This window comes from Eretmochelys imbricata, chromosome 3 (genome assembly GCF_965152235.1).
Source record: "Eretmochelys imbricata isolate rEreImb1 chromosome 3, rEreImb1.hap1, whole genome shotgun sequence".
NCBI classification, from domain to species: Eukaryota; Metazoa; Chordata; order Testudines; family Cheloniidae; genus Eretmochelys; species Eretmochelys imbricata.
In genome coordinates, this window is record NC_135574.1 from 31,053,296 (window position 1) to 31,076,737 (window position 23,442).

At 43.8% G+C, this 23,442-nt stretch overlaps 1 protein-coding gene across 4 annotated transcripts; it reads right to left on the bottom strand.

Annotated features, from left to right (window-relative positions):
• Window positions 1-8,864: 8,864 nt before the first annotated feature.
• KLF11 (KLF transcription factor 11) lies at window positions 8,865-22,985 on the bottom strand. Of its 4 annotated transcripts, XR_013345554.1 has the most exons (5): window positions 22,884-22,985; window positions 19,682-19,942; window positions 16,755-17,382; window positions 16,386-16,608; window positions 13,777-13,915 (listed from the first exon to the last, which is right to left on the bottom strand). XR_013345554.1 is itself a non-coding variant. In XM_077812533.1 (4 exons), exons 1-4 carry the CDS (start codon window positions 22,914-22,916, stop codon window positions 13,620-13,622), a joined length of 1,587 nt encoding a protein of 528 aa, XP_077668659.1. In that variant the 5' UTR covers window positions 22,917-22,985; the 3' UTR covers window positions 8,865-13,619. The 4 variants fall into 4 exon arrangements, 3 of the variants coding, with proteins under 3 accessions (XP_077668659.1, XP_077668658.1, XP_077668661.1); XM_077812533.1 differs by having other exon boundaries at window positions 8,865-13,915; window positions 16,386-17,382; XM_077812532.1 differs by having other exon boundaries at window positions 8,865-13,915; window positions 16,299-17,382.
• Window positions 22,986-23,442: the final 457 nt, after the last annotated feature.

The following is a 23,442-nucleotide window of genomic DNA, read 5'->3' on the forward strand; positions in this document are numbered from 1 at the left end:
AGGCTGGGTCCGGGTTGTTCCACTTACCACACGGTGAGTGCACGCCCGACCCCTGTAGCAGTCCTCTGGGGAGTGGGGGCAGGGCAGGGGCAGAGGCTTGGGGAAGGGGTGGAGTGGAGGCGGTGCTGGGGCGGAGCAGGGGCTGGAGCAGCATGCAGCTGCGCAGGGCACCAGGAAATGTGGTGCCCCAAATTTCCTGGTGCCCTACGCAGCTGCGTGCTTTGCGTATGGGTAAGGACAGCCCTGTCTGCCTTGCTGAGGTCAGAGTTCAGTTTCTCTCTCTACAGCTGTATTCTATAACTGCTCCAGCTAAGAATGCTTTTCAGGTTGTCTTAAAGAAAAGACTGTGTTCTGGGAATTTTATAGAAAGAGAAAATATTAAAATAAAAAGCATGAAGAAATAGTCATCCCTGACTGATTATTAGGAAATGTACCTGGAGGTCGGCACTAGGCCTGAACATTGAAATCTAACCTGCCTGGCAAGATGATTTATTTTCTCCCCATTAGCATTTGGGGTGACATCATACTTTAGTCCTGTCTGTGATGGCCATTTCCCCTGTGTGACAGCCAGTTGTTCATAAGATGACAAAATTCATTCCTATTTTTAAAAAGCATCTCATCTAGCCTGTCCCTAAACATATGGGACTACACTGAGATACACCAGCTGGGTAGCTGGCCTGTCATTTCAGTCATTACCCTTCTACATGACATATACAGCCTAGTGTACTGGAGCAGGGCATGGTATTTAGTGCAAAAAACTTTCAGTCCTCTCCAAGTAAACAATAAAATATTTTCCACAATTTAGCATGGTATCTTCCCTTGTCTAGAAGCAGCACGTAAATACAAAATTATACAAATACAGTATGTTCTGAACTTTGCACAAACTAACTACCTTATGTTTAGTGCCGTGCTGGCTATTAACCATTCTACACACAGCCACTTCTTAAAAAACACCAAACCAAACCACCGTTGGTCAGAGGGTTAAGGAAAGGGTCACATTTTCCATGGTACCACTTAAATAGATTATCAGCTCCAGCCACTTACTTAGCTTTCACTGAGTGTAGTGTTTAAAACAAAAACAAACAAAAAGTGAGCTTTCAGAGCATGCCATGCAAACTAAAAAAACTAGATCATAAGAGATTTTTATATAAATATTAACCAAAAGGCAAATATCTTGGCTTCTGACTGACCATCTGTCTCGTGAAAAGCAGTCTTGTGCAGAGGACAGCAGGCCAAAAAAACTGAAGACCTGGCCAGCAGCATGACAACTTAGCAGAAGGCAATTTGGCGTTCACAAGATTTACTAGTTGGTCTATAAAAAGACTCTGTAATGGTAAGAAATTTAAGAGCCTGAAAAGAATTCTTAGAAGTTAGTTAACTAGGCCAAAATCTTCCAAAAACAGAACAAAAGCCATTTTTGTGCTTACGCCATTTGCATCTACTCAACTTCTGAGTTACATGCAAATTGGGGTTTTGCAAATGCAGAACTGCACCTTTGAAGATATAATACACAGAAGAATTTTTTCTTACCTGCGGATTGCTTTTCATGACATTACTACCATGATAGGCGCATGCCTTGCCACTGAACAAGGAAAAGAAATAAAAAGGGTGTAGTCACTGTTGTAGCATTCTAGCCTTTCCTGGAGTATGTACATACCTGTACAGGAAGGAGCACAAAGACAGCAAGACCTTTAGAGAGGAAACCACTGGTTGCTTTGTCTCCTAAAAACAATTAGAAAAAGTGGTTACCTCTAGAGCAGTTTTAAGAAGGGAAATACCCTCTCATAGGCTCGCTATGGGCCAGCCGACCCTTTTACACGGCTTTAAAAACTGGTTAGGGGACAAACTGAGCTAGAAATTGAAGACTCAAAATGGGAGGAGCTGTGACTTACTGTGTGGGCAGGGGATAGGAAAGATTAACATGGAAATTGCCAAAATCAAGCAATGAGGACTCACTTGCTTGTTATAAGCAGCAATATTTGCTCTGTATTTATCTATATGCTTGGTGTGGTAATAAACAGTCTTTGTTGGCAAACTAAAGTGTGTCTTCTGTACTCTGTTAACCAATACTCACAGCTCTAATAATACAGCCTACTGTACAACCTCGCAGCTTTCACTCCGGTAGGTTACTCAGATGAAGGCTTTTCACAGCCAGTCTCACTCTCTTTCCATCACCTGGATTATAATACCTGAGACGACTTCCTGACTCCTCAGGTGTGCCTGTCTCCATCAGGGTGGAACTCCGTACTGGTGTTGCTATGTTACAGAAGACAACTAGAAAGTAGGAAAATTTTGTTTTCCACTGAAACCGCTGCCACCAGTGTAGATCCAGCTTGAGTAGTAGTGTCCTGCCCAGGGGTGGGCCCATAGGCGCTGACTCCATGGGTGCTCCAGCCCCACCAGCCACAGCTGTTTGGCAGCTCGCGGAGGGGCTTAGGAAAGGGCAGCGAATGGCGGGAAGGCAGGGGCCTTAGGGAGAGGGCAGAGTGGGGGCGGGCAGAGGCAGAGTGAGGGTGGGGCCTTGGGAGAAGGGGGGCAGTGGGGGCAGGGCCTTGGGGCAGAATTGGGGTGGAGCACCCCTGGGAAAAAGTAAAAGTCGACGCCTATGGTTGGGATCACACATGTATGCTGAAATGTAAAGAGGATGAACAATCCAGCCATGAAGGAAATGGAGTTGGGCTGGGAAAACAGCTCCCTCCTTCTAAAAAGATAGCAGCCCTCAAGCTGCTGAGCACAGTGGATCCTGACCTCTCCATTTGGCTGCTGCTGGGGTTGACTGTGGTTCTTGGTACAAGTGGGGCAGCACACCAGCCAGCTAGTATTGACTTAAGCCACTCTCTTTCAGACCAGCAGGTGGCAACTACTTCAATGGAGTTCAACTGGACAGAGACATCCTGCAGAAGAGTCAACAAAACTGGATACAAGAGAAAATCCCATGGGGAGAATAAAATCTAGAGCTTTATCTTCCTTTTGAGGTCCCTCTCTCAAAGAGCAAGGCAAGATCAGACTTCCTATTACCATTATTACAAGCAAGATTCACTGAGAGCCCTTTGAGCACATCAAATGAGTGCTGAGGAACTTCCTCCTAAAGCTTCAGAGTAGCAGCCGCTTTAGTCTGTACTCGCAAAAAGAACAGGAGTTCTTGTGGCACCTTAGAGACTAACCAATTAATTTGAGCATAAGCTTTCGTGAGCTATAGCTCACTTCATCAGATGCATTCAGTGGGAAAAGGCTGCGGATCCAGGCAAAAGTTAGGAAGGGAGATGCCATGGCGGAGAAGGAAACTACATGGAGAAGAAAATTAAGATGAGTTTGGATCACTAGTTCATCTGGGATAGAGAATTGCAGGTAATGGCAATACTCGCTCCTTCTCTTTCCCCACCCAGGTGACTGTCATGAGTAGAGATGTTCAAGATTTTTTAAAATTTTCATTAAAAGATTTTGCTGCTTTTTTGACCCACTTGTAGAGATGATCAGATTTCTCCAAGTACTGACCTTTTTGTGAATTTTCTGTGTGTGTGTGTGTGTGTGTGTGTGTGCATGCCATTTTTGGACCAGACTCTGGCCACAAGTAAGGCTCCCTTCCAGGAGGGAAAGCAAAGGCCAATGAACATTAATGGCCCCAAAGATCAAACCTCAGAAATAAATTGAGGCTCCAGAGAGCAAAGGGTGTCTTAACTAGGGGCTCGGGTAAGATGCTGGTTTAGAGTGCAGTTATACTTTGAAGAGTTCATATGTAAAAAGTGACACTTTTAGTCAGCAGATCTGCTTCTTGGGAGCCTTTTCATCTCTACTGACTACAGTAACAAAAGTAAGTTCTAACTGCTTTTTATTGCTGCTATTCATAGAATCAACAGACCAGTACAGTGGGAGCTAAATTCTATTCCTTCTCGTGCAGCATCTCTGGAATTGCTGAGTAAACTTCCATCAGCTGCACTCTTATGGAAATCTATTTATGGCACAGGTGTCCTTGAAGGCATAGGTCAAAGACAGTGGCCTAGCATGCTGACCTAACCTGTGTAACAGGTGATTATGTATGAGATAGAAAAAGCTCAATCAGGCTGAGTTTGCAGTTAAGAAAAAATTATCATTCTACTCGTAAATTGAGCACATTTGATAGAGAGAAATTATTGATACACAACATACATGGAAGGCCTCATGTAAAGAAAAAAAATGACCTCAGTTCATCTTAAAGAGTAAATTTGCATGTTCAGGAACATATTCCCTGATGGGCACTCCTCAAGTTGCAGCAGAGGGAGCCCGAGTTACTGAGGTCTGAAACCTGGACCGTTAGATAAGGGTCTAGATAAGAAAGTTGCAGATTTAATTAAATGTATGATTTTTAATTATTTAGTCAAACTAATGCAAACCTTTTTTGCTTTAAAAGTCACTTATTCCAGTTTAAACTAATTCATTAACCGACTTAAACTAAACTAAAATAGGCCTGGTTTAAATCAAAGTAAGTGGCTGAGAGGGGTTTGCACCAGTTTAATTAAATCAGGAGGAGGATGACGAGGAGTTCTGGCAGTATAGGAACACCACCTCCCCCGAATGATGTGCTATACCCAGAAAAGCATTCTGTTGGTGCAGCTGCATTTACACTCGGAGTTTGGTTGGTACAGCTATGGCGTCAGGGGTGTATGTTTTTTCCCCCCACACCCCAAGCAATGTAGCTATACCGCTATAGGCTTTATTTTTTAAACTTAGTATTTATTGTTTTTATATTAAATATAAACACATAATGAACCAAAATATATAAATACATGAAAAGGGAAATAGCATATAACTAACAAAATTCAAGGTTCATTATGACGCATGGCCAGAACGGGTTAAACATCCTGCAGGATGAATGACTCAAATTCAACTCTTAAAGAAATATGGGGAGATGATGTTTGTGTTTCTGTGTATTTACATATATACGGGTAGTGGTCAACAATGTAATCAACAGTCCCCTATGCTGTATTCTGTTAATTCAGAAATCAAAAGAACATCCTAGCATTTAAATGAAGTATAAACACGGGATACTGCTGTATTCATCTCTTTGAAGTGTATAGCAAATCACCTGTAAATGGTGGAAAAACAGGCAATTGCCTTTTGTTAATCTGTGTGAACAATTAATGATGATGCTTAGGAAATGAGAGCCCATTGTTTCCCAAGGAACTCCAACCTGGCAAAGAAGGCTTGAAATTGTATAAAAAGATCCTTGGGTCCCAATCCTTTCTATCTCAGATCTGCTTAAGCTTCATCAGGGGATGTTTGAGTCGCAAGACTGAGGTCCCAGTTAAGCTGGAGACACCCTGAATATGATGTTGGACATTGGACTATAACCTATGGACTAAATTCTAAAAAAACTCATTGCAACTACAAAGCTCACCATCTCTGCTATACATCTGAACCTCAAGAACTGAACTCGTCTGTATATATAGTGATCTTTTAAACTATACTCTCTCTCTTTTCTCTTTTAATAAAATTTAGTTTAGTTGATAAGAATTGGCTGTAAGCGTGTATTTGGGTAAGATCTGGAATATTCAATAACCTGGGAGGTAATAGGTCTGATCCTTTGAGATTGGTAGAAGCTTTTCATTTATATGATGAAAAAGATTTTCAGGATTCTTCATCATTCTTGACTTGGGTATCTGGGGGGAGGCCTGAGGCTGGGTTACTTTAAGGGAACTGTGTTGTTGGCTTCTGGGCAACAAGTGAAGTAATAAAGAAGCTGTTTTGTGCTGGCTTGGTAACTCTAAGTATTGAAAATATCCACCAGCTTTGGGGATTGTCTGCCCCATTCTTCGCAGTTCACCCTAATTGAGTGACCTCAGCTGGCTCCCCCCCCAGGAACCCCGGTCACAGTATTTGTAAAACCTGGGAAAAAACAAAAACAAATAATCAAACTAGAAAACCCTGAACCGATAGAGGTCATGCAGGGGGTCAATTAAAGTGACCAAAATGATAAATGAGAACATAACCTGCGAGTATTGGGGACGAATATATACTAAGCTGCAAAAGTTTGCAATGTATGAGCAGACAGCCTCATTTTTTTTCCCCCCAGTCATTTCTATTAGACAGTCATTTTTTTCCATTAATGCAGCAGTAGAGAGCTCTCTAAGCCTATCTGTGTATGAGGGAGGGCTTGCAGATTTCTATTTTCTCAAAATAACTCTTTTGGCCACTAAAATAGTTACTGCAACCCCATTTCTTAGTCACTATAGGTTTTAAGTGTAGACTAGGCTTTAGTTAAACTAGAGCAACTTTATGTGAACATTTAAGATAATGAAGTCTGATTCTACACCAACATTGTGAAATACACAAGCCTGGCCCCTTGTTAGTAGGAGCAGGCTTAGGGCAAGCTGTTACAAAGTCTGAGGAAAGAGTGGGCAGGTAGCTTCTTAAGGTCTGACCTGCCATTAAGAGACTCCTGAAAGAGGTGGCACAACATTTGTCCAAGGGGTGGAGGGGTTAAAGTGGCTAGGCAGGCCAATTAACTGCCCAGGCTACACCTGAGGAAGGAAACAGGGCACAGGCCTCAAACTGGAAATGGGTGAAGCTGGGCAGGAACAGGAGGGGGCCTGTATAAAGCCTAGGAGCTGTGAGCAGCAAGAGGCTGCAAGGAAGTAGTCTGCAGCCACTCCCTGCGGGGAGGGAGCTTGTGCTGGCAGAAAGAGGGGGAAGCCAGATAAGTAGGAAGAAGCCCAGGAAAACAGCAGCAAGGGGTAGGACCATGCAGACCTGGGCTGCTTTTATAGGGTTACTGGGCTGGAACCCAGTGTAGAGGGCAGGTCTGGGTTCCCCTACCAGACACTGGGAAGTGGTGCAGGGCATTGGAGACGCCTGCCGGACAGTTGATCCAGAAGGATTTTGACTTCCCTGTAAGGGGAGGATCTCAGTGACTCAGCCAGAGGGCCAAACTACGAACAGGAAGCTGCAGGTCTGGGAAAGAGAGGGGTCACAGAGTGAAAGAGATGACGGGTAGAGACACCACCAAAGGTGGGCAGCACCTGGCAAGATCTAATCCCCTGAGGTGCCAGGGGGAAGCACCATGTGCAATGTGTGGATCCCGTGACAGAAAGACTGAGAAAGGCATCAGGAAAAGCAGAAGAGTTCACGCACACAAGATGCTGAATTAATTACAGAGATGGAGCCCTTAATGCAGGAACCTCCTCCTCTCCTCTTCCATCGAGAAGACAGAGTTCTTGGGAGGGAACCCTATTTCCATGGATCTTTTCTTCTTCATGGTCTTCCTCCTCCAATGGCTTGTGAGGAAAATCTGCTTTTTGTTGTGGGGAGGGGTTGCTGTCAGGTGGTGCACATACGTAAGAACAGCCATACTGGGTCAGACCAATGGTCCATCTAGCCCAGTATCCCATCTTCCCACAGTGGGAGGTGCTAAATGCTTCAGAGGGAATGATCCAGCCCCTGTTGTCCAGTCCCAGCTTCTGGCAGTCAAAGGCTAATTGCCATTGATGGACCTATTCTCCATTAACTTATCTAATTCTTTTATGAACCCAGGTTATATTTTTGGCCTTCACAATAACCCTTGCTGACAAGTTCCACACGTTGACTGTATGTTGTGTGAGGAAGTACTTCCTTATGTTTGTTTCAAACCAACTGCCTATTAATTTCATTGGGTGACCCCGGGTTCTTGTTATGTGGGGGAAATAACACTTCCTTATTCACTTTCTCCACTTTATAGACTCATATTCCACCTCACACTTGTTCCTTTTCTAAGATGAAGTCTTTTTTAATCTCTCTTCATATAAAAGCTGTTCCATACGCCTAAATCATTTTTCTTGCCCTTCTCTGTACTTTTCAGGTTTTTTGGGTTTTTTTTGTTTGTTTGTTTGTTTGTTTGTTTTGAGATGGGGCAAGCAAAACAGCACACAGTATTCAAGGTGAAGGCATATCATGGATTTATATAGGGGCATGATATTTGCTGTCTTATCTACCCACCCACCAGTACAGCTTTGCTCGTCTTCCCAAATTCAGGGCATGCTGCCAGCTATAAGGGGCTAGGACGATGAGTACAGCCAGGTGTCACAGCAGAAGGCTGCAGTGAAGAGCTGAAGAACACTGCCTCTATTTTCTTGCTTTAAACTTATTTTGTTTGTTTCTACACTATTGTTCTCTAGTCCAAGACAAACCCAGACTTTTTAAAGTGATTCAGCTAGAAATAAGTGTTGCTGCAATTTGGTTGGTGGGAAGGGCACAGTAAAGAAATAGCAGAAATATTCTTCCATGTTATTGGACAACGCTTGCCCGACGGACCACTAAAGACGATATGCCCAGATTCTGTTCAAGTAGCATCCACATCACAGAATAAGTGCATAGGGGAAGGAGAAACCAGTGACACTTCTGTACAGTCTTGGGATACTGGTTTCTTCCACTGCTAGAGAAAATGGCACTGAAGTCCTTCTATTGGTTTAAATAGAAGAGCAACCTGCATCTGAATCTTTTGGACCAAATTTGGATATTTGCACCTAACAGCAGTGACCTCATGTGGAATTATGGAGGTGCACATTTTTTGTATCATTACAGATTATCAGCATGACCCACACAAAGAGAATTTATTTATAAAAATCTAAGGGCTCCTGTCAAAAGGTTGCAGAGGGTCTTTCAAAACCCAGAAACAATGACTGATTATGAACTGTACACCACTATACCAAGTGCACGAGAATGGTTAACAAATGGATGAAGCGCTGGAAAAATCTAGAATAGGAAAAAATAATCCTGCATTTCCAGAGAAATGCACTAGATGAACCAACACATCATCTGTCTAAATGTCTGCCAGATACCATTTTATTTTTACACATTCTTGAACAAACTAAATGCTGTAAATACTTGTAAATCCCAAATGTGTGATTTAAAAATAAAGCCACATTACAGTTTTATTAAATAAGTTAAGAACAGTTACAAAAATGTGAAAATTTTAAAATTTATTTTGAAATATACTTATAGGCTCACAGTAAAAAGACTGAACAAAACTGGGCAGGCATTAAAGTGCACTAGGACAGTTTACCTGGTCATGCTTAATCCACTAATAAGACTTCATTTTTCTGTTTCTACTCCCTTATACTGTGCAAGACAAAAAGTTTCAAATTTTGGCTTAGTTATTCATGCACCTTTACAAAAGTACTTTGCTTCCTTTGGGCCCAATGGTATGAGCACCCTCAAAACACTTCACAGGATACGTTCAGCCCTAGCATTGGGTGAAAATTTTCAGCTAATAGAAATGTCATCAAAAAATGCCTTTTTCAGATCATCAAAAACTATTCCCGAATTTGGGTAAAATCTAACAGTTTCAGCCAAAACAACTTGAAATTTGTGTGTGGAAAAAGTCAAAACATTTCATTTCAACCATTTAGAAACATTTCTTTCTGACATTTTTCTTCAAAATGGCATTTCATTATCAAATTTGGCCAATTTAAAAAAAAACAAAAGAACATCACTACAAAAGAGGGTGAAAAATACCACAAAACTGCCAAATCAAAACAAAAACACTCATAATGAATATAAACACGAAAAGACTATTTTGACTCTATCTGAAATGTTTCAGTCAACTGGAAATGAAAGTTTTCCAAGTTTCTTGGTTTGATTAAAAATTTTTAAAAATTGGTTTTTTACAATTTTTTTTTTTTAACTTTTCGGTTCAGCACCCAAACCAAAAAATCCATTATTTGCTCAGTTCTATTCGGCTCTTTGCAGGCTCAGGTTCTAAATAATCATGGGTCTAATGCTCACACACAGCTCCTGCTGACTTGTAAGTGCCCCTAACTTCTAAGTAAATAGGAGATAGAGGTATTGCAAATAGGACGTGGGGACCAATGACAACTATGCTTGCACATTTATGAGCAGAATTTTATCCCATACTCTCCTGTGCATCTTCTTCTCCCTCTGACAACCAAAAGAACAAGATCATCTACAAAATTACTTACAGGGCATTTCCAAAACTGTTTTGCTACTGGGAAATATCAAAATATTTTGCCAAATTAAAAACAATTAGTTTCCCAAAATAGGTTTTGAAGTGGATATGTCACATCTGGGTCAAGAAAAAAACCCACCCAGTCGCACTACAGTCCATAGGCAGATTTTTTTGCTCTTCTCTTCCCTAGAGTATGAAGACCAGGGCTAATCTTTTTTTGCATGGAATTAAGCTTGCATCCTAACAGTCAGTACTCAAACACCACAAGAGTAACAGTCCAAGTATCCACTTTACCAAAGAGGGGAATTACAATATAGCCCTTTGAAAAATACAAACATTTGCATACATATAGCGATACACACAATTACTCCTGGGGGAATTCTGCAAAATTCTGCGTATTTTATTTGTCAAAATAACAATATAATCATGCCAGTTTCAATTATTTTGGTAATTTATTTCAAAATAAATGTCAGCAACTATGTCTGTAACAATACAGACAACAAAAAAGATTCAGGAAATGTTTTTTTGACAAATAGATTCCTTACTAGGCACGTTACTACAGAACTCTGAGTAATAATTCATTTAAACTACAATACAGAAACGTATTTCCCACACCCCTCAGAAGCAGTGCAAAGGCCTGGGGGAATCAGGGGTGACTGAGGAGCTGAGGGAGGGGAAAGTAATTGCTGGGAAGGAGCCTAGGTGTGAACTTGGAGCATGTTGGGTGTGGATGGGAGAAGTACGAAACTGCATCTTTTTTGGGCAAGGAGGGATTGTTAGGGAGCCTCCACCATGCAGACGCTGACTGACCCCTAGCCCCTCTCAGTCAGGCAGGCACATCTGCCCCCATCCCCATGTGGCCCTGCACCCCCACTCAGTCCTCGACCCAGTCTGTGCCCCACTAGCCCTTCTGAACCCCAGTCTGTGACCCTTTCCCCAGCAGCCCATGCTGTCCGTCCTCCCATATCACGTGCCTCCTGACCTGGCCCCACGGACAGGGCGCTGTGAGGGAGGCAGCCTCCCCTTCCCTATCCGCAGCTGGGGCTGCTCCCACCTAGGAGCAGCTGCTCTCTGTTCTGGCAACACAACAGCCCCTGGTGGGCAAAAGGAGTAACTGCAGCACCGGGCAAAAGGAGTAACTGCAGCACCTTCCCAGCAGAATGTATTTTCCGCTGAAAAAAAATTCTGCAAAGCACAAAGTCTGTGCACGCGTAGTTGGGCAGAATTCCCCCAGGAGTATACATGATCAGCTGTGTCATAATAAATGTCAAATGAACAAGAATTGGACATTTTAAAGGATATGCACAAAAATTTAGCACACTGAGCACAATGTTTCAGTTTAGCATAATCTTAAAATTACCAATAACTGTAACCAGAGGCATAAAAACCTAAATTTAGGAGCATATTCTGCTGTTACACATGCGCTTCACTGACTGCAGATGAACTATAAACTGATTTCAGCATGTTTGCATCAGTCCATATGAGCGCAGAATCAGACCACATACTGCACAACAAAACAAAGTTTTTAGACTAATGAAGCAGTGCAACATGCAGCACATTCCCAATTATTGATGTTTTATTCATCTGGAAATTTAGATATCTTCTCAAAAGTTGAATATTACTAACAGTTTCAATGTATTATTTGCTGGTAGTAGGAAAGTCCAATCATTTTACTTCAAATAACTGAAATACTGTTCCATATGGACACCAATGGATTTCAAAAAGTGTAATAGACCAAACTTCGTAAACCATTTTTTGCAAAAAGGAAGAGAATCCAGCTCATGCTGCGTTAGTTGTGTTGACTGTGTCAGGCTCATAAGAGCAAAGAGTAGTAAAAACATACTTTGTCAGTAAAGAGGCAGATGCAACTGAATGCACACAAAAGAAGCAGATGACCTGGAGTATGAAAATGCCATTTTTATATTGTTACTTTTCAGATTAGAACCACACTTTAAAGAGAAGGCTTTTCACGATAGAAAATTTAGACTCAAATTAAATAAATAAATAAGCTTAAGGCAAAGTCTGTATATGAAGTTGTTAATGTTAAAAGATGTTTGCAACAGAAGCAGCAAAGTTGCACAAGGAATCAACCTACAGAACAGAAATATCTGGATTAAGGAAGGTACCATGCTAGTCAAAAAGCTATTTTTAATCTGTTCTAGAACCAATGATTCTGGGTGCTAATGAAATGTCAGATGTTACACCAAGTCTGATCTCAGCACTACAGCAAACATCTTTGCTTGTTAATATGTGTGTGTTCTCTTCTTGACACAGAAGCTGAGTGATCTAGTTGTGCTACACACGTTTAATGTTGTTAATCATACTATGCTACTAAAGAAAGTTACAACAGAGTAGTCCTGCAGCTGGCAATTCTGTAATTCATCTTAGTCATAATGTACTTTGATGGAAAAGAAAGTCCATTCAACAGGAAGAGTGTTTCATTTAATAGAGAAGAGTGGTTCTGCACGCAAAATAGCATGGAGCATAAGGCCGTAAGAAGAGGCTCATCAGTTTAACAAAGTGGCTGTGTTTTGAATTAGACTTTGGGTGTGCGCTTTTGATACACAAACTGAAGTCCTGAATAGTTCATTACTAGGTGTACAAGAGTCTATCCTAAACACTATAAAAAAAACGCTATAATTTTAAAACAAAGGAAATACACATCAGAGATCCAGTTTACTACACGTGACATCTGTTTTGTCATCATCTACCTGTTTTGGGTTTACAGTAGTAGCATCAACAGGACTTAAGTAAAAATCCCTTAATAGTGGCAAAATTCTTCAGAAGTAGCTGCCCTTGTGCATCCACTTGAACAGTCTTGGCTCTCCAAAGTTTGCTCAGTTAGAACAAAATCTAATCAGGAGTGCACTGTCTTTCAAGCTTCCACCTGAAGTCACAAGGACTTCCCACAGCAAATTTTATGAAACATGCTCAGTGCAATTTTTTCCTTCAAGGAACCAATTTCAATTAATTGTTGTGGATTTCAAGAAGCAAATTTTATTCCTGGAGATTTTTTTTTTTGTAAATGGCAACAGGCTTTTAAGCCCCACTCCTGCAATCTCATTTGAATGAAGGCCCGACTGTGCAAACTGATTGCTGGATCAAGGTCTAAATGTGTAAAGTTCCAAAACATTCTGAGCTACAGTGTTATATGTTTATAAAATGTTTTAATTAAGTTTCTTGAGGCTTAGTGAAAAGCAGTTTCCAAACAAAGGATCTGATTTTGCACACTTTTACTTATGCAAGTAGTTTCAATGACTGCAGGCCAAGCCCTAGCTGAACAAATATAAAATATATTTTGTACAGAAAATACTAGTATATAAAACATTAAAAATCACCTTGTTTCACTTTGTATCAAATATGAACAGCAACTGTTACTCAAGTGAGTTTTGCTTTTAATACTCTAGTACCCAAATTGTTTCCAAAGAGTTCTGCTTTCCTGAAGTGCCAGTAACTGGGGATGCCCAAATACTGAGGAAAAGAGGGGGAAAAAAAAAGAGAGACACACAATCGAGTTCTCATATGATATCATCAGAACAGAGCCTAAGCTGAAGAAAATAATTATATACCTTTTTTCCACCCTATTAAAGAGGCAAATATGAACAGAAATTAAGAAAACATTGTCAATTCGGTTTTAACCATTGTAGCTCTTTCCTGACTTTTAAAAAGTTCTGAGAGCAGATTTTTTGTCCAACTAGCCCACTTAGGCAGAGGTTGGCATGGGTACGAGCATGTTCAATGCACCACCACTTTTAGGTTTCTCTGCTGTAGCAATTCTGTTCAGTTTGTCAACCTGTGTCTGCCAACTGGGTATTTTCTTTGTAGTCATATGACGACGGGCGTGTTTTGTCAAGTGATCACTGCGCATGAAACGACGGTCACACACAGGACAAGCAAACTTTTTCTCTCCAGTATGAGTTCTTCGGTGGCGAGAAAGTTCATCTGAGCGGGCAAACTTTTTGTCACAGCCTTCCCAGTTACAGCTGAAAGGTTTTTCTCCTGAATGGATATGAGGGAAAACAAAACAAGGTTATTTTTACGATAAAAAAGAAAATGGCTTTAAGAACTAATAATTTAGACTCCAGCCTTTCAGACTCTTAAGCACATATATAAATTTATGCACACAAGTCCCATAAGATTAAGCATGTGCTTAAGTGGCTGCTATATCAGGGTCTTAGACAATAGTACATTTATTGCTTTTGTTAATTTTCTGATTTAACATTTTAAAAAAATGTTGCCAAACAATTCAGAGTTTAGGGGAGAATATTTTTGCATAAAGCGACAGTATCTTTTGACTGTGAACTTTGAGAAATGAACCCTTCTAGTAGGCTGTACTAGAAGTCAGAGGCTGTACCATGTCATTAGAAAGTACTGTAATCTCAAATAAAGTCTTGGATTTGATCTCAATGTCATAATAAAATGCTCAATTCTTCAAAAGAACACAGCAACTCAACTGCTAATAACAATTAAGAACATTAATTACTAAGATTTTGGATCATTTACTGAGCTATGTTTATCATTAGATTTGGGCAGTTCATCAATTCCACCAAAAAGAAGTTACATTTTATTACTCATGTGGTGTGAAACAGAAGTAATATAAGGGATCATCCTGCATTCCTTTCACAAACTAAAACTTCCATTGGCTTCATGAGCATTTTGGATGCTCAAGGAACATAAGTGTGAGCTCAGAGCTTTAACATCACCTTTACTAGTTTCTGATTACTTTATGTGTGTAATACACAGTTGTGCAATTTTAGAGCTATTCTAATAGCAAGTGATCTAATACCCACTTTTACCCAGCGATAAACATTGACTATCCAAAATATACTTACAGATAAATCTGAAAACATGTGCTCCATTCCACAAGGAAGCACTAGAAAGAATTCTTACATATTAAGAGCTAAGTCCTTCCTCTATTGCACAAGATAATCTTCCTCTCTCTCAAAGCAGGAGTAACAGAGGGAAGGGTAGGTCAGCTATTGTTCCTCCTGGCGTTCTGCAAGCTCTGTTTGCTAGTTAAGAATCACAGTTAGGCCAGTGTGCTCCAGTTCCCCTGTATACATGCTGCAGTCTTCATGTTAGAAGGGATGCACACAGCTTCTTTTCAAACCAGAGGAAAGATGTTCTGTAAGGCACACTGCCCTTATCCCTGGGCCATCCTGCACTGCACCAGGATAACTCAGGAACCCACTACGCCAGCCATAAAGGCTCTTCCACTCGCCCACACACCCTAAAGGGCAACAAGGAAGGGGAATATTCTACCTCTGAGTCAGAGATCCCCAATCTGTGGGGCTCATTCCCCTAGGGGGCACCAAGAAACGTTTGGGGGAGTCACGGCTGGGGCCAGGGTCAGCCCTGATGGGGGGGAAGAGCACAACCCAGCTCCACTCTTGGGCCTGACCCCGGCTGCCAGCCCCATGCCTGGGGCTCCGCTCCCAGCCCCAGCTCCACAGACAGAGGTAAGGGCGGGTACGCGAGGTAAAAAGTTTGGGGACCAATGCTCAATTTTCTTGTTTAGGGGAATATCGACTCCCTGAATTTAAAAAGATAAATTGTCAGATTAAGTGGAAATTAAAACAAGATTATGTGCTGAATGTCCATAGTTAGACCAAACTCAGGGGAGAACCAGGGAAGAAATACATCTTAAAATAATCTCCCCTGCCCCCTCCCTCCAAAATAAACAAATATAGCACTCTGGCACCCTTTTAATGAGAACCCAGCATGCATGACTTGCAACAGACCAGGATTTCAGAAGGGAGAGAGGAATTATTAAAACATACTTGGTAAAAATATATTTCTGCTCTGACTGCTCCCCAAAAAACAGCCCACAGGTATTTGTTATGTTCAATTTTCATTTCAGTTTAACAATTCTGTGCACACAGTGGTCACAAACTAAAGCTGATCAGTTTTATTTAACCAACAGTTCTATTACCCAGCACAGTGGAATTCACTACAGCTCAGGACCTGGTGCTCATTCTTTTAGTGAAGTCAGAATGCTAAAAAACTGGAAAAAAATACATAATTCCCTATTATCTTAAACAGGTGTATAGAGTGGATTCTGTTACGTATAGCCTGATGAACCATAAAAAGACAGACACAAAAACTACCTGTAGGATGATGTGTCACAACACCCCCTCTCCAAGAAAACTGGTTTATGTAATTCCTTCAGATCATATTAAATATAACACAACTCAAGTTTAAAAAAAAAAAAAACATTTTGGACCAAGTTTTGCTTTAATTTACACACTGAAATTCTACTGATGTCAGTGGAGTTAATCTGGGATTAAATTACAGAAAAAAATTGTCCCTTTTTTGTCTGTCCTTGAAGTATGTCCTCTACTCTCCCACAATATATGGGAAGGTTTCTATGCCACCCACTTACCCCTCTCAGAATCAAAATGCAGAATAACATTCTTCCAACAATACAAGTGAATATTCTTGTAACAAAGGACTTGCCCTCCATACGCACCAGTGTGAGTACGAAGATGGGCTTTGAGGTGGGAACTTTTGAAGTAAGTTTTCCTACAGCCTGGGAAGTTGCAAACGTAATTTCTCCTCCTTGAGAAGTCCATTTGAGATGCACAGCTTTGACCAGAAGCAATAAAAACTGGTGCAGGAGCAAGAGGCAATAACTTGGTGTTTCCAACAGTCATTAGAGTTTGTTGGCACTGAGGTGTCTGTGCAACAGCAGTCTGTGGAAGAACCAACATAACAGTCCCCTGAGGCACAGAAGATCCCATGAGAACAGGCTGAGAAACTGGGGCTGTTTGGGGTAAAATAGGTTGGACAGTAGTTGCGACTGTCTGTGTAGGGGGTTTTATAAAGGCAGAAATCATACCTCTTTGCCTGTTAAAAGGGATCATTTGGCAGATGACTTGGGGGTTTGAAACAGGGGTAGGTAGCAGCTGGGTGGCTTTTTTCTGTAGGTAGTTGTCACAATTCTTTGGTAAACAAGTCCGCGGTGAAACAGGCCTTATTGGCTGTTGCCCTTTATTGGTAGTGTTACAACTGGAATTGTGCAAATAAGGCTGATGTACTGATGAAGTATCACTAATTAAACCATCAGCAGTATCCATGTCCTGTGAAACTCTGGAATGTCTTCGGTCTTGTGCTTCAGACCAGTCTGTGGAAGTGCTGCAATTGCCTGAAGTTACCTTTGTTTTAACTTGCACAGCAGGAATGTGTGGGTAAGCAGAACTATCGCCTGTATGACGTATAACACTGGTTGCCATGGCCCTGCAAGGCTGAGGGGCAGGTGGCTCAGATATTGCTGACTTCTGACTGGACTGCCTCTCCACGTTTATGACAGATGGTTTGGCTATGGCAGATGCACAGTTTGTAGCGGTGACTACGCAAACAGATGTATTTGCCATGACTGTCCTTGGTTTGGAATAAGTGACTTGTGAAGAAAGGAGCATTGTAGTCGATGGCTCAACAAAATCAGGGCTGTGGGGTGGGGTCATACACTAGAAAAATAACACAAAAGTATACAAACATAAAAACAGTCATGTGTTTTCATAGTGGTTATCAACCTTACTTTAAAAATAAAGAACACACAATGAAGATCTAGAGCATAATGAAGAGTCTAAAGACCCATATTTTAGGAAGCTATGACTAAAACATTAACTTCTTATAGAGTGGCTCTTCTGGAAAGTTCAAAAGCCTGCTAGTATCAAGTAAACAGTGATGCAGCCACAATACTGCAGGCATCAGCTCTTTAGGCTCCAACGCCCATTTTCACCCCTCAGATAATGGATGCATCTATTTAAATACTGTTCACTGTGCGCTGTTCTTAGAAAACAGGATAGCAATTCATAGTGACATTATACCTGTTTAATTGCAGGTTTGCAATGACCTAAATCTTTTATTAATTATTATTCTGTCAGTTGGAAGCTCATCTTGGAATAGATATGTTTGGAACTGCTCTCCCCTCTCTTCTTGAGCCACTTCTCCCTCTTCCCTCCACTGCTGCTGAGAATTTATGCCTCTTCCCAACACTGCTGCAGAAGAGACCAGCCACTGTTAGGAATGAGAACGTGACCTATGAGGTCTATCAGCCAGTCATCACCTCCTCTCAATCTTCCTCCTCCTTTTTCCTAGACTTTTATTATGCAAATGAACTATCAGGTAAAATGAATTTCTTAACATTCTGAAAGATTAAAACGAATTAGCTTTTTTTCCAAGTTCTTCTTGGATATCACCTACAACAATACCTACATAAAAAATACAAGAGAAGCTATACTGGGTCAGACCAAAGGTTCATCTAGCCCAGTATCCTGTCTTCTGACTGAGGCCAACGCCAGGTGCTTCAGAGAGAATGAACAGAACAGGTAATCATCAAGTGATCCATCCCCTGTTGCCCATTCCTAGCGATCTGAGAATCAACTGTCATCTGAAGTGGACCAGAACTTTGGAGAAATAATCAGGTGCATGTACAAACGCACAGGCTATGGAAGTATCATGATGAAGTGGCAAGTTTAATTTCAACTTGCTTTCATGCTTTATCATAGTGTTTAACAACATTTCTCCTGCATTCCAAGGATTCTTTTTTGTATTATCCTTGCAGGTAAATCCATACAGAGTCTACTCCTGGGGGAATTCTGCAACATTGTGCAATGCAGAATTTTGCAGAAATTAATGCTCTGTGCACAGAATTTCCTTTCCCCACCACAGAAATGGGCTGTAATGCTGCTGCCTGCCACTAGGGGCCACTGGAGCCGGCAGAGCCCACCTCACGTACAGAAAACACTGCCAGGGGAAGGGACCAAGGGAGCTACAGGGGTGGGGGGGGGGGCGGCGCCAGGAGGGGGAGGAGAGAGAGAGTGTGAGAGAGAGAAGAAACTCCACACAAGCTGGGGACTGAGCATCAGGCTCTTTCTCCCTCTGGATCCCTGGGCTCTGATGGGTAGTGGGGTGGCTGTCTGGGCTGGGGGAAGCCCGCAGCTGAGGTCTGTGGGGGAAAGGGATGGGTTTCTGGGCAAGGGGAGGCCCCGCAGTTGGTCTCTGGGGGGGAGGGGATTTGGGTGTATTGGCTGTGGGGGGCCCAGAGCGGGGCTCCGAGTGGGAGGGGTTGTGGGTGTCTGGCCCCTGGCTGGGGGGGGTGGGGGGGGGAAGAGGGGGCAGAGAAACAGGAAATGGTTTTGTCACAGGGGTTTCTTTTAACTCTCTACTGCTGGGGGAATTGTGTGTGTTTCTCTGTCTGTATTGTTGCAGACATACTTGCTGACAGGTAATTTGAAACAAATTACAAAAGTACCTGCAACTGGTGTGATTATGTGGTGTTATTTTTGCCAAAATTGGAAGAATTCTGAAGAATTTTAAAATATTGTGTGCAGAATTTTTATATTTTTGGTGCAGAATTCCCCCAGTGTCCTCTTACTCAAAGTACTAAAGAGAAACCTACAATAAACTATCCAAATAAGCTTGCCCAGGACATCAGTTAAAATGAACACTTGATCAACGTTTTTCTACTTGGCTTTAAACAGGAGCTCAAAACATTTTGTTTGTATCATCACATCTATTACTGAAGAGATGACGGAATTATCCAAACTGAGAAATGTATACTTTACATGAAAATAGTAATTACATATACAGACAAGTTAGGGGGTAAACATCACTTTTGACAATAATCAGCATTTAAAAAACAAAGATACGGCTCTCTCCCCAAAGACAACAAAATTATTCAGTATAATGGGGATATAATATTAATAATATAAATGTTATCTGTGGTCCTGCATATTCATTTTGAATTTGTTTTTTTCTTACCAGTGTAGACAAAAAGTGATAATCCTTTGGTAATTCAGAGGCTGCTTCAGCATGCATTGTGAAGTCACCTGAATCTGAGATGGGCGTAAGTGGCCTTATCTTTAATAGGTCACCTTTCTGTGATCTTTGACCCCAGGAGCTCATACAAACAAGCGCCTCAACTGCTTCTATGTCATTCTGCTCTAAGGTGCTGCACGTAGACCTTTCACTGTCATGACGCTGTCTTTCACGTATAGATTCATATATGTCCACAATGTCAACCTAAAGGCAATCAGATCATTAGTTGTTAGGACAAGTCAGAAAAAAAAGTTACCACCACCCACATATTGTTTTCTTATAATGAAGGTCACTTGAAACTCATTGTATGCCCAATGCAAGATTTTTTTTTAAAACCAACTCAGTTATTCAATATGCAAACCTTTCCCCTCCCCCTCCTACCAGAGTACATCTTATCTCCCCACTCCCACCCCAACTAGCCTTGCAGAAGAATGACTCACTAGAAAGGAATTGACCCACGTAGCTCAAATTTCCAGACTAGTTCTTGGATTATTGTTGCTCTGAGTAAACATGTTCTGCACACGCACACACATACACAAAGTGACTCCACCCCCTGCTTTGCGTAGGGAGGGCCATTTTCTGACTTGTCATGAGGGTTTTATTTAGCATCAGTCTAATATTTACTGCTGTTTAGAAGAATGAGATAAGGGCAGAGAGTCAAGGGCTCCCAAGTTCCAAGCACAGGTCTGCTGCTTACTCAAGCTACGTCTACACTACAGCATATGTAGGCATAATTTATGAAGCTCAGGGGTGTGAATGAATCACCCACCTGAGCGACATAAGCTACACCAACGTAAGCACCAGTGTGGAATTTCTCCCACTGACATAGCTTCTGCTGCTCGCAGGAGGGCTGGAGTAGTTAAGCCAAGTGCAGAGTTCTTTCATGTTGGCTTAGAGCTATACCTGCCTGCGCCGTTCTAAACTCTCTAGTGTAGCCGTGCCCTCTCAGTGTATAAATTTGGCAAGTCATTTATCCCCCATATTACAGATGGAGGAAATTGAGGCAGAAAGATGCACACATAGGAGGGCACTATGATAACCGGATGTGCGTATGGTGCTCTTTGGTAAAGCACTATGTAAGAGGTAGATATTATTATTAGGGCATTTGGGTATGGGAGAGGAACCCAAACATCAATTTGTTTACATAAGCAAATACTGCATTAGTGTACTTTTTGGGGGGGTTAAAAATCCTGATCTTTCCTTCAGTGAAAACGTATACAAGTTTTGCAAATGCTCACTGTGTGTGCTGTAATGACTCAAGCAGCCACATGTTGTTGCTCTAACACTTATAGTCACTTTTCCCCACATAAAATGAGTGATAACAAAAGGGTCCACTCCACCACTTCTTGCACACCCAAAACTCTGAACAAAATCAACTATAATTCTGAGTGTGTGAGGACAGCAGAATCAGGCCTTTCTTTAGATTATAAACTAATCTAGGGATTAGTTAGGGACAATGCTTAGATACTGCAATGATAGGTCCTACTTGAAAAAAAAACTAAAGCAGATTAGATGGCATTGGGTGAAATTATGCCCCCACTGAAGGTCAATGAAACCGTGCCATTGACTTCACTAGATCCATAGTGCCATGCAGATACACATGTGTAATAAATACTATGTATTATGTACACAGTTGTGTGGCAGATACATTCAGCGCAATGGATTTAAAAAGCAGGCATTTATCAAATCCACAGAGTACTCATCCACCTGACAAATCATCCCAGATTTAAAGGAAGCCTCAAGGTTCAAAAAAAAAAAAAATTCCAATTTAAAGAGTCCTTAAACAGACTAACTGCTCTGAAAATTTTAGAAAAATTTCCCACAGCTCTTGAAAAATCATCTAATTACTTTATATAATTCTTTGATTACAACATGAACAGCAGAAACCACCAATCAGGACCAGGTCTCCACTGTGCTGGGCACTAGGCAAACTCATGAAGACACAGGAGCTGTCATTCTTTTCAAGTCTCCGCACTCCAGGCAAGAAATAGCTTTCCAAAGCCCTCCATCCACACCACAAAGAGGTTACGCTCCACGCGGGGGATTTCCTTTGGACGGGCTGCGTTCGTGAAATAAAGGCGGTAACTAAACTCACAGCCGGCGCCGAGCGGAGCTTGTCCCGAACTCACCCCGCGCGCAGGCACTGTCTGCAGGGGAAGTCGGCGCCTGCAAACAGCGGGCGAGCTGGCAGCGGCTCCAGCTGCTGGGCGTCTGCCGGAGCAGCAGCAGCAGCACCACGGGCCGGGAGATTCCCCAGGGCCAGGCCCTGAATGTTTGTTTTCAGAGGGGGCCGATCCTCACCGGTCTCGTTTGCTCGCTCAAGAGGCCAAGAGGGGGAGGCCGGGCTCACAGGCAAACCTGACGGAGCCCCGGAGCCGAGCCCAGCGGGCTGGAAGGAGGGAAAGCCCCACCCCCAGAGGGGAGGGGACGGCGGGGTTTCTCCCCACCCCGCGGGGCCCGCGGCCGCCGCCCACTCCGAATATAACTCCGGGGCAACGTGATGCAACAAAATACCCTGCGGACGGCGCGCGGGCTCCGGCTAGCGAGCGCCAAGCTGCAGCGGAGCCCGGGCTGGGCGGGTGCCCGGGGAGGAGGAGGCTGAGGGGGTGCAGCGCGGCGCGGCACCACCCGCAGCTGGGACAGCGACGGAGCTGTGCTGCCCGCCCCGCCCTGGGCAGCTGCAGCGCCCCCCCGCCCCGGTGCACGTACCGCGCCGGGGGTCAGCCTCGCCCTCTGCCCCACGCCGACGGCAGCGGTGCGACCACGGGGGGCGGCCCCCGCCCGGCCAGGGCGCTGGGAGGGGAGGCCGGGCTCACAGGCAAACCACGCGGGCGTTCGCCCCCGTGTTCCTCCCGGGGCCAGCGGCGCGGGCCACAGACGCCCCCACCCCAGGGCATGCCCGGGGCCAGGGGCAGGGCCACGGGGAGCGGGCTTAGCAGCGCCCCTGGCAGTAGGTGGCCGGCTTGCTGCCTCCGGCGCCCCACGAGGAGCCCCGCATCTCGGGCGAGCGCGACGCGCCCATCACCCTGGCATCTGGGCACGGGCGAGCCCTGGGGGAGAGCGAAGCCGCAAGGGAGAGCGGCTGGGCAGCCGTTCCCCCAGTGCCCCCCTCCAGCCCAGGGCAGCGCCGGCCGCGGGTACTCACAGCGGGGGCTTCTCCCATCTCCGAGCCGGGCATGGCGAGGCTCCTGCAGGCAGCAGCGATGTGACAAAGGCAGCAGCCAGCGCCGCCTCCGCTTTCACCTCCCCCGCCCGCGGGGCCGGCCGCGCAGCAGCCCAGGCTGGGGTGGGGGTGGGGGGGGCACACCAGCTACTCCGTGCACTAGGCGTGAAGGGGGAGGAAGGAGCGGGCAGCCCCCGCACCAATCGCAGCCTGGCCTGGCCCGCGCCGGACCAATAGGCAGCCTCGGCCGGCGTGATCGGGGCGTGCAGCCTGCCTGATAGCAGGAAGGACTCAGCGTGGGCATGTTCGCGGCGGCGGCTCGCTCTGAGCCACCCGCTGGAAACTAGGGGAAAGGTCAGCACGGGGAAAGGGGGGCGGGGCTGTTTGTCGCTGAGCGGCGGCCAGCCCGGGAATGCCTGCGCGCGCGCGGGGTGTCGGAGAGCTGCTGCGAGCTGCAAATCCCTCCGGTCCCAGCGAGGGAGCCCGGCTCCAGCTCCAGCCCGTGAACGTGAAAGGGGCTACGCCTCCCCCAGCCAGCACA